Source organism: Terrapene carolina, unplaced genomic scaffold (genome assembly GCF_002925995.2).
Source record: "Terrapene carolina triunguis isolate 2854851 unplaced genomic scaffold, T_m_triunguis-2.0 Scaffold84, whole genome shotgun sequence".
Taxonomy (NCBI): domain Eukaryota; kingdom Metazoa; phylum Chordata; order Testudines; family Emydidae; genus Terrapene; species Terrapene triunguis.
The window spans coordinates 2,940,443-2,952,166 of record NW_020664435.1 but is presented as its reverse complement, the minus strand read 5'-3'; the positions used below and the strand labels follow the sequence as shown (position 1 = coordinate 2,952,166).

Below are 11,724 nucleotides of genomic sequence, written 5' to 3'. Positions count from 1 at the left end.
TGAGAGTCCACATTTTCACATCCCACTATACCATCACCCAGCAAGCTAGACACTATGTGGGTTTTGGCTGAGTGGCTTTACAGTCAGCGTGCCAATGAACTTTGAACCCTCCACTTGTGCAACTGCTTGGGAGTCACCTACGTTGGAATGGACATAGGCAAGCACTCGAATTAAAAACGGTTACTAATCTTCCGTAACTGTTGTTCTTTGAGATGTGTTGCTCATGTCGATTCCAACCTTCCCCCCACCTGCCTCTCTGTCAGAGTTAGCAGGCAAGAAGGAACTGAGGGGGCGGCAGGGCCCTATATACCAGCGTTATGAGGGCATGGCTCCAGGGAGCACCAAAGCCGACCCGACAGATACCACTGAGGGAAAAACTTTCCAGTGGTGTTGCTCTGAGCAAGCACACACCTACATTGAAACGGACATGAGCAACACATCTTGAAGAACAAAAGAGTTACAAAAGGTTAGTAACCATTTTTTAATGAGGCATAATCTAATTTGCCTTGCAGTATAATTCAAAATAATTTACCAGGCAATTTCCCCCCCAGAACATGAACACTTTGCCAGGATTGGGGATGTTTTATGATTTGTAGGCAAATGTATCAGTGATTCATAAACTTTAGACTCATAAACTTTAAGGCCAGAAGGGATCATTGTGATCATCTAGTCTGATCGCTTGCGCATTGCAGGCCACAGAACCTCACCCACCCCCTCCTGTAATGAGACCCATAACCTCTGGCTCAAATCATGGTTTAAAGACTTCAGTGGTGTCAACTGTGTATCTACTGATCCACTTGGAATCTGGGTGCTAAACTCATGCTGACTGCTCCTGAACACACGAGATCAAGCTACTGATACCTTTTTAATCTTGATATAAGGGTCAGTGACTTCTATTTGAATCTGAATGATATATTGCTTATAATTGCAATGCAGTACCAATATCTGAATAAGAAAGCAACCTTTTCAGACCAGAAGCAGAAATTCTTGATTATGCAACAATTTATCAAAATAATTGAGGTCACAAAAGATTCCAATTTACTACACTTTTTTAATAGTTTGTGTTGTATGTTTATATGTTTGCAAGGGAAGACATTTACAGATGCAGACATAGTACATGTTCATGCAACTTTGAGGGTCTGTGATTTGCGGCCTCCATTATTAACTTGTGATTGTCACTCTGCAATTCTACGTTTTCAAGTTCTGAACACTTTTTTTTTTGCAATTTTATTTAGTAAGCCAGCACACTTATTCAAGGCTTAAATCCAGGGGAGATTGATTGATTTAAAATTACCTATTTCTTGTCCTCTAGACTAGCATTTTATAATTTGAAGAGCAGTATATTTTAAAAAACAAACCTGGGATTATTAAACATATCAGTGTTTTGACTTCAGCCTATCGGTTTTTATTTTTTTGCCCTAGGATTGAGTTGTTAATATTTGTGGGTCTAGAATACTCTTTAATCAAAGTGAATAATTATAGTGTAAAATTGCATAGATGTGGTTGCAGAAATCAGCATTGGTTTAGTCACCAACATACTTTCAGGAGGTTATTCTCTCATGATTTAGTGCAGTGCGCAGCAACTAAAATTGTGCCAAAGCTTGGTTTGTGAAAGTTCCTTACTCTCTGTAGAATAGATTTTGATTTTTTTTTTTTTTGTGGTGACCTAATTAGTTTTTAAAATCATTAGACTAGAGTACATGATTCCTTGTTCTTGCAAAGAATATACAAACCCAGTAGGGCATTATGGAGTTACTGGGTGAATTCAGTGAGCTCTGTTATGCAGCATGTTAGACTAGATGATCAAAAGATGGTCCCTTTTGGCCTTAAAATCTATGCACTTCGGAGCTTTGACAATTTTTTCTTGTATACAAACTTTGGTATAGATTTCTAATCAAGTAACATCATTGAATTAGAAGCCTAGCTGTTTTTTTCTCTCCCAGGCAAAAGGGAACTGGTAGCCATATGGAAAACCCTGTATTTAATTCAGAGAGGGGAGAGTTTCATGCAAGTAACTGTCACTTCCGGATTAAACAGGAATATGTGTTGCCTTCATTGTGGAACCTCAAAGGTGGAATACGGTTGGGATTAAAAATTGGGTATGGGATCCTCGGAACATGAAGGGATTTGGAGGAATTTTAATAATAGTGTGAACTGAAGTATCAAAATAGAGCATACACAGTGCACCAGCTTTTCTTTTTCTGTTTCAAGAATTCTTAGGCACTGCTGGGAAAGGGAGAATCTGACTGTGATGGTCACACTTTCTGCCTTTCCCAAACTTTCTCGGGGGAGGTGGATAAAGTAGGGGAAGAATAAATTATTATGTAGAAAACATAACAATAAAATAGGAGGCTTAAAAGTGATGCTTTATATTGAGATAGTTTAATAGACAAATATGACATGCACTGATGAATGTCAGTTACTTTTATTCCACAGGATGGCAGTGTTGCAACATTTTCATGCTGTTATGAATGATTTATAGCAACAGTTCCTTGAAAATTGAGTATTATATAGCAAAAATACGTTCCCTTGACGTAGCAGATGATAAAATAGTAGCCAGACCAAGGGCTCAAAAAGAAATGCTGAAAGGAAGCCTCTAAAAACAAAAAGATGGCAAGTATTCTTGATGGTTGCGTCTGGTTATTTTAGCTACTTTTCTGTCCAGTGCATTGTACAAGAGGGGCCTAATTCCTTATCAGAGCTCCTAGGAGCTACAGAAATACCAGTAATAAATATAGGACCTGATCCTGCTATGAGCTTTGTATGGATGGAACCTCATTTAACTCCAGTGGAACTTTGTGTGGGTTTATGGATCCGTCCTTGGGGAGCTCATTGTGGGATTGGGACTGTAGCAAGAATGTGGCCCAGAGTATTTGTAAAAGTGATAGCCAGTGTGCTGCCCCCCAGTTGCCAGGAGAAGAAATGACAAGAAGGCTAAAGTCTATCCTGAAAGTTGTGTGAAAGCTTCAGCTTACTGTAAGCGACCGTGGAACAGATAGTGTTTGTAATCAAGAATTGCTTTAGGAATGTCTAGAAAATTGAAGCCTGGGTTGAAGCAGATGACTGTTTTGGAGAATCCTTTGATGCCAAGTAAAGTTAGAGTGACCAATAGTGGAGAGCAGTGATTATGGAATGTTCTGTGATGAACAGCTAGGTGGCTAGTTTACCATTTTTCCCCTTAAGGTGACAACTTCCAGGGTTCAGAACTGGGAGAGCTAGTTAGTCAGCTTTCAACTAGGAAATAAGAGAGATGGGTCTGAGCTTTCACTGACAAGTGTCATGTACTTCCAAGTTGAATGATAAAGGGTAGAGATATTCTAAAAAGATATAGAATAATATATTTAAAGTAGGGCTGCCAAGCAATTAAAAAAAATAATCGCATGATTTAAAAAATTAATCTTGCAACTAAACAATAATAGAATAGCATTTCTTTAAATATTTTTGGATGTTTTCTACATTTTAAAATATATTGGTTTAAATTACAACACAGAATACAAAGTGTGTTCACTTTATATTTATTTTTTATTACAAATATTTGCACTGTGAAAATCAAAAGAAATAGTATTTTTCAATTCAGCCTCATAAAGTACTGTAATGCAGTCTCTTTATCATGAAAGTTGATCTTACAAATGTAGAATTATGTACAAAAAACCCCCTGCATTCAAAAATAACACAACGTACAGTAAAAGCTGTGTTATCTGGCACTTTATCAACCAGAAAGCTTTATTAACCGGCATTTCTGATGTCTCCCAATACAAATCTTCAGTCTAGTAACCAGGACTAATATACTACCCACGAGGTTATGCAATTGCTCATTCTGCATTCTACTTTTATGCAAAAGAGGCAGAAGACAAGTAGGCAAGCTGATATCAGGGATTTATTCAAAAAAGCAGCTTCCAGGGTTTGTCATAGGGCAGGAGTGGGCAAACTATGGCCCGCAGGCCGGATCCGGCCTGCCAGCCGTTTTAGTCCGGCCCTTGAGCTCCTGCTGAGGAGTGGGGTCTAGGGCTTGCCCGCTTTGGTGCTCCAGCCCAGGGAAGCAGTAGCATGTCCCCCCTCCGGCTCCTACTTATAGGGGCAGCCTGGGGCCTCCACTCTGCCCCCGTCCCAAGAGCGGCCCCTGCAGCTCCCATTGGCCGGGAACCTGTGGATGGGGCAGCATGCAGAGCCGCTTGTGGTAAGTGCCGCCGGGAGCCTGCACCCCTGAGCCTCTCCCCACTCCCCTGCCCTGATCCCCCTCCTGCCCTCCAAACTCCTCGGTCCCAGCCCAGAGCACGTTCCTACACCTCAAACTCCTCATCCCCACCCCAGAGCCCGCACCCCAATCCGGAGCCCGCATCCCACTCCCCAGTCCAGAACCCCCTTCCGCACCCTGAACTCCTCATTTCTGACCCCACCCCGGAGCCCACCCCCCAACTAGAGCCCGCCCTCCGTCCTGCACTCCAACCCCGATTTTGTGAGCATTCATGGCTTGCCATACTGTTTCTATTCCCAGATGTGGCCCTCGGGCCAAAAATTTTGCCCACCCCTGTCATAGGGTCATTACAGAGTCAACCCAATCTCCTACACCTTCTACATCTACAATGATAATTGATGTTGATAATGATGCCCCATAGGCACTGCAAGATCCTGAAGTGCTTTCTAAATCACCAAAGATTAAATTATGTTCAGTATAGTTTTAGTGTTAAGTGTATTTTTAGTGATCTGGGTGTATGTCATGCGCTGCCCATAGTGATATGTAGTGTCATAATATAACCTACTGTATAGAAAACTTTACCTGTATAACCCTAAGGCCTGGGCTACACTGAGGGGGGATCGATCTAAGTTACGCAACTTCAGCTACGTACTTAGATTGACTTACCGTGGTGTCTTCACCATGCTCCCCCGTCGACTCTGCCTGTGCCTCTTGCGGTGGTGGAGTACAGGAGTCAACAGGAGAGTGCTCGGGGGTCCATTTATCGCGTCTAGACTAGAAGCAATAAATTGATCCCCGCTGGATTGATCACTGCCTGCCGATCTGGTGGGTAGTGTAGACATACCCTAAGTGCTTTAAGAAACCAACCACTCTGCAGTGCAGTACTACTACTGGATTGGTGAATACCTGTATACTGTACTACTGTATTTTATACTTTATTCACTTTATGTATTCTAATTCTTTGAAAATTGGTATTCCATTGATAAACCTCAGTTAACCAGAATATTTGATTAACCGACACGCCCCATTCCCCCAACATGCCGGATAACAAAGCTTTTAATGTAAAACTTTAGAGCCTACAAGTCCACTGAGTCCTATTTCTTGTTCAGCCAATCGCTCAGACAAAAAAAGTTTGTTTACGTTTGCAGGAGACAATGCTGCCCACTTCTTGTTCACAATGTCACCTGAAAGTGAGAACTTGTGTTTGCATGGCACTGTTGTAACCAGCGTCGTAAGATATTTACAAGCTTGATGCATTCAAGATTCATATGTCTCTTCATGCTTCAACTACTATTCCAGAGGACATGCGTCCATGCTGATGACTGGTTCTACTCGATAACAATCGAAAACAGTGTGGATTGACTCATGTTCATTTTCATCATCTGAGTCCGATACCACCAGCAGAAGGTTGATTTTTCTTTTTTGGTGGTTCGGCTTCTGAAGTTTTCGCATTGGAGTGTTGCTCTTTTAAGACTTCTGAAAGCATGCTCCACACCTCATCCCTCTCAGATTTTGGAAGGCACTTCAGATTCTTAAACCTTGGGTCGCATGCTGTAGAAATCTCACATTGGTACCTTCTTTGCATTTTGTCAAATCTGCAGTGAAAGTGTTCTTAAAACGAACAATGTGCTGAGTCATCATCCTAGACTACTACCGGTATAACATGAAACATATGGCAGAATGTGGGTAAAACAGCCGGAGACATACAATTCTCCCCCAAGGAGTTCAGTCACAAATGTAATTAACACATTTTTTTAACAAGCATTATCAGCATGGAAGTATGTCCTCTAGAATGGTGGCCGAAGCATGAAGGGACATATGAATGTTTAGCATATCTGGCACGTAAATACCTTGCAATGCCAGCTACAAAAGTCTCATGCAAACGCTTGTTCTCACTTTATGGTGACATTGTAAATAAGAAGTGGACTTGTAGGTTCTAAAGTTTTACAATGTTTTGTTTTGAGTGCAGTTATGTAACCAAAAAAATCTACATTTGTAAATTGCACTTTCACGATAAAGAAATTGCACTACAGTACTTGCATGAGGTGAATTGAAAAATACTATTTCTTTTGTTTATCATTTTTACAGTGCAAATATTTGTAATAAAAATAATATAAAGTGAGTAGTGTACACTTTGTATTCTGTGTTGTAATTGAAATCAATATATTTGAAAGTGTAGAAAAACATCTAAAAGTATTTAATACATTTCAACTGGTATTCTATTGTTTAACAGTGCATTTAAAACTGCAATTAATTTTTTGAGTTAATCGCGTGAGTTAACTGCGATTAATCGACAGCCCGAATTTAAAAGTCTGTACACTTGAGGATGGGGGAAGCAAGGTGAGCTAAAAGTAATATCGACGACAAGATTTTCTTAATGAGTATTTGTTGATGTGAAGTCTCAAAATAGAATGTTGATGCTATGGGCGCAGTCTTAGGTGAGATATAAAAGGAAGATAGAGCCATGGCATATCTCAAGGATTTACCAAGCCAGTGAGGTACAAGCTTATAATGAAGACGATAGTGACAGAGTACTGCAGGTAAGGATATAAGAGGAAAAATAAACAAATCTACAGTAATTCTGATCTGCTGCAGAAAAATTCCTGGACACATTATTGTGAAATTGGAGATTACTGAAGATATATAATGTGGGGCCTTTAGCTGCTCTGGTGTAAATATTAAGGAACACAATGAAACATGAGTCATAAGTTACAGTATTATGCTTCAAAAAGGGAATCTATCCATGAGCCTCTCTTATCAAAAAAGAGCTAGATAAGTTCGGGGGGGGGAAATAGGTCCATCAATGGTTTTTAGCCAGGATGGACAGGAATGGTATCCCTACCCTCTGCCAGAAGCTGGGAATGGGCACCGGGGGATGATCACTTGGTGATTATCTGTTCTGTTCATTCCTTCTGGGGCACCTGGCATTGGCCACTGTCGGAAGACAGGATACTGGGCTAGATGGACCTTTGGTCTGACCCAGTATGGCTGCTGTTATGTTCTTATCAGGCGCAACATAAGAAAATAGATTAGATAATTAAACTCCACAAATGACAATTTTTGAGAAGTCTTGGAGAATGTAACAGGTAGCAGGGACCTGGAAAAAGTTAATTTGGTAAATATCTTTTTGAAAGAAAAGGCAATTAACCTGTTATGTCTGACTTCCATTAATTAAGTAATTAGCCAATTGAGAGAAGAAATCAGAATACGTAATTGAGGTATTGCATATACTATAAAAGACAGAAATACTACAATTGTGCCTAGAGAACTAGAAATAGTGACACAAACAGATGCATAACAAATTGGCTGTGAGCTAATCTCTGCAATTTTTGTGCTGCATATCCAGAGGCATCACTACCAGAGGCCAAGGAAATGAACCCAATGGTTCATTTTCATATGACTCTGATGAGACTGTATTTAGAGTGCTGCATTTAGTTGTGGACACCTTAATACTGAAATATGTTTTCAAATGGGGGGGGGGTAAATTTAAGGGGAAACTGTGATTCTTAGGCAGTTTGTACTTGCCTATCTACAGAGCTACACATGGAATTAGAGAAGTGTAGGACTACAAGGGACCATGAGTGGTCATCTAGTCCAGTCTCCGGCACTCAAGGCAGGATTGTGTAATCACTAGACCATTCTTGATAGGTTTTTGTTTAACCTGTTTTTTAAAACCTCTAATGACGGAGATTCCACAACCTTCCAACGCAGTTTGTTCCAGTGCTTAACTACCCTGACAGTTGGGAAGTAATGTCCAACCTAAACCACCCTTGATGCAATTTAAGCCCATTGTTTCTTGTCCTATCTACAGAGGTTAACAAGAACAATTTTTCTCCCTCCTCCTTATAACCTCTTATCTACTTGAAAACTGTTATGTCCCCTCTAAGTCTTCACTTCTCCAAACTAAACAAACCCAGGTTTTTTTCCAGTCTTTCTTCATAGGTCATGTTTTCTAGACCTTTAATCATTTTTGTTGCTCTCCTCTGGACTTTCTCCAATTTGGCCACATCTTTTCTGAAATGTGGCACCCAGAATTGGACACACTACTCCAGTTGAGGCCTTATCAACACAGAGTAGCTTGGAAGAATTACTTCTCATGTCATGTTGACAACACTCTTTCTAATCCATCCCAGTATGTTTGGGTGTTGTTGTGTTGGTTTTTTTGGTTTTGTTTTGTGTTTTTTTGCAACAGTGTTAAATATGAGTCAATAGTGTATCTTATAATCCCCATATCCCTTTCCACAGTACTCCTTCCTAGGCAGTCATATCCCATTTTGTAAAGTAGGACTTCAGGGTTACGAACACCAGAGTTACAAACTGACCAGTCAACCACACACCTCATATGGAACTGGAAGTACGCAATCAGTCAGCAGCAGAGACCCCCCCCCCCTCCCAAAAAAACAAATATAGTAAAGGACTGTCTTAAACATGAGCTACTAAAAAAATAAAGGGAAAGTTTAAAAAAAAAATTGATAAGGTAAAGCAACTTAATATGCTTAGATTTCTGTTTAAATTTAATCTTCACTTTGAGTATTTTGTGTTTATAATACTTGTTTGTGGGGATAATAAAATGTACCTCTAGTGTATTTTATCCTAAATTACAGATGTGTATTTTCAATCTTACCTGTCTCTTAATATAGTTTTTGTCTTGTAATTAAACATAAATGTTTTCAGGTAAACATTAATTTGCTACACTGTAGTCTAGTTGGCAAAGAGAGACATTTTGGTAGCCCACTTCTAAACTTTATTACCCACATCTGTTTAAAAGCTGCGATACTCAGGTTGTGTTTGTGGGGGTCAGGTGGAGGAATGGGGTTTTAACCACCACTGTTTATTCTCTCACTGCTACTTTTGATCTGTTTAATCTCTGATGCCAATGGTATTTATTTGTATTAATGGAGCACCTAGAGGTCCCAACTAAGATTGAGGCCCTGTTGTGCTAATTATTCTACAGCTGCATAGTAGCTATATATAGTTATTTTTTCTGTAAAGTTCAGGCTGCCGTAAACAAACTAAAAGTAGTACCATGATCTTGCTTTTTAATATTGCAGTAGATTCATGGCAACTACACTGAATGACATTTACTAGGATCATGAAATCCATAATCCTTTCAGACTCCAGTAGGCTCTTAAAAGCAGGAGCATAATACTAGTCCTGCTTAGAAATTGCCATACCACATCTGACCAGTAATCCAGTTAGTTCAATGTTATGTGTCTGATATTGGCCAGTACCAGATGCAACAGGGAAATGTGTAAGAAGCCTTGTAGTGGACAGTGATGGAATAACCTGCTCATAATGGAAAGTTTCTCCCAAATCTCTTCAGGTAGTGGATGGTTTATGTCCTGAAGCATGGTGGCATGAAGTCCCTTCAAAATAAAATGCTCCTAATTTTATCTAATATTTTACTATGGATGTTCTTATTGTCCATGTAAATTCTAATCTTTTTTCCCCCTCCCAACCCTGCTGAATTCTTAGCTTCCAATCCTTTGTGGTTTAATGAGTTTCAAAGTTTAAAAATATATATGGTGCACCGTGGGGGTTTTTTAAGGCACTTTTATTTTATTTTTTTTTGGTTGCTTTTCAAGTTAGACCTCTACCTCGATATAACGCTGTCCTCGGGAGCCAAAAAATCTTACCGCGTTATAGGTGAAACCGCGTTATATTGAACTTGCTTTGATCCGCCGGAGTGCGCAGTTTACTCTAACTTTCATGCTTTGCAAGAACATATTAGTGCAATTAGTAACAGTGGTCTCCTTGCTTCCCCCAGAGCCATTGTTAATGAGAGTGTTCCTGTTGTGAAACTTGCTAAGATCTTTTCAGGGTAAATCTGAATAAAAATAGAGTGTAATATAAATCAATACTACAAATACCAAAATGATGTAGTTCTGCTATATTATGTGTCATTACAGATGGGGATAAAAGGAAAATTGAAATTGTTTTTTGAAGTATTATGTAGTAATTCATACTCTTCCCCTTTTCTCTTCTATAGCATATAGCACTTTCTACATTGTGGGCTTAATATTATCCATGCAGATACCTTTTGTGGGCTTTCAGCCAATTAGAACAAGTGAGCACATGGCTGCTGCAGGTAGGAAAACTAAAATTCCTTTAGTATTTCCAAAAATTTTAATGCATCAAAGAATCCCATGAATTTTCGGTAGAAAAGTTGCTGTTCCTCCTTTGTATTATGCAAGTCGTTAAAGAGAAACATGCTAGCTAATTAAATTGGGACAGATAGAAAATGTTACCATTTAGTAAATAGCAGGGGAGATGCCTTTTTAATTGTTAAATTATCCTTTTTTTGTGTGTGTAAGTTAATGGAGGTAGTAAATATTTTACCAGTATTAAACTAGATCATTTCTCAATATGAAGTCATGTATTGACGACTAGATCAACTGTAATTTTGGAATATAATGTGACTTTTAAGTGTCAAAAACAGTTGTGTATTTGAAATGTTTGGTAGGTGGAATATAACTTCTACTGAACAACTGAATTTATAAATAGTTTAAAATCTTTGATTTTTTTTTTCTGAAATAGTTTAGTGTGAAACATTCTAGGTGAGGGATTTTTACATTTTAGTATTCATAGTTTAAATTTTTCAGTCAGCTCCTCTTGTATGAAAATTTACTTTCATTTGTGCCAAGATACAGACCATCTAGTGCAGGGGTCGGCAACGTTTGGCACGCGGCTCGCCAGGGTAAGCACCCTGGCGGGCCAGGCCAGTTTATTTACCTGCTGACACGGCAGGTTCGGCCGATCGCGGCCCCCACTCGCCACGGTTCGCGTCCCGGGCCAATGGGGGCGGCGAGAAGCGGCACGGGCGAGGGATATGGTAGCTGCGGCTTCCCGCCGCCCCCATTGGCCCGGGACGGCGAACCGCGGCGAGTGGGGGCCGCGATCGGCCGAACCTGCCGCATCAGCAGGTAAATAAACTGGCCCGGCCCGCCAGGGTGCTTACCCTGGCGAGCCGCGTGCCAAACGTTGCCGACCCCGATCTAGTGTTTTGATTTCAGGAGACCTGTGTTAGATTTTTGCAGGGTGGATCATTGGAGCAAGTGCCAATGACAACAAACTGGGAATCTTATGGGAAGTAGTGTCCCCTGACTCCTCAATAGAGGAGTGCCTTCCCTTTATCAAGAGCAACATTGTTAACTCTTTAAAGATATATGAGTGATCTAACTTGCAAATTAGTCTTGTGGATCACTTATCAAATGAGCATAGGTGTTAATGGGTTCTTGGCCAGAAGGGTAAGCATTGCAGTAGTCTTCTTAAAAGGTCATACAATGTGTTTCCCAGAATTCCAACATAGGCTGTTTCTACACTACAGACCTTACAGCAGCACAGCTGTACCACTGCAGCTGCGCCACTGTAAGGTCTCCTGTATAGCCCCTGTATGCCGACAGGAGAGCGTCTCCCCCTGATATAGCGCTGTCCACACCAGCACTTTTGTCAGTGAAACTTATGTCAGTCGGAGGTAGGTGCGTGTGTGTGTGTGGTGGGTTTTTTGGGGGGGGTTTTTTTGTTTGTTT

At 40.3% G+C, this 11,724-nt stretch overlaps 1 protein-coding gene across 1 annotated transcript in view; it reads left to right on the top strand.

The window, feature by feature from the left end:
* The window catches only part of STT3B (STT3 oligosaccharyltransferase complex catalytic subunit B), an 83,950-nt gene that overhangs the window by 51,595 nt on the left and 20,631 nt on the right, over window positions 1-11,724 (top strand). Inside the window, exon 6 of the mRNA XM_024214624.3 lies at window positions 10,185-10,283. Coding sequence (XP_024070392.1) covers window positions 10,185-10,283 — 99 coding nt within the window. The remainder of the gene's footprint in view (window positions 1-10,184; window positions 10,284-11,724) is intronic.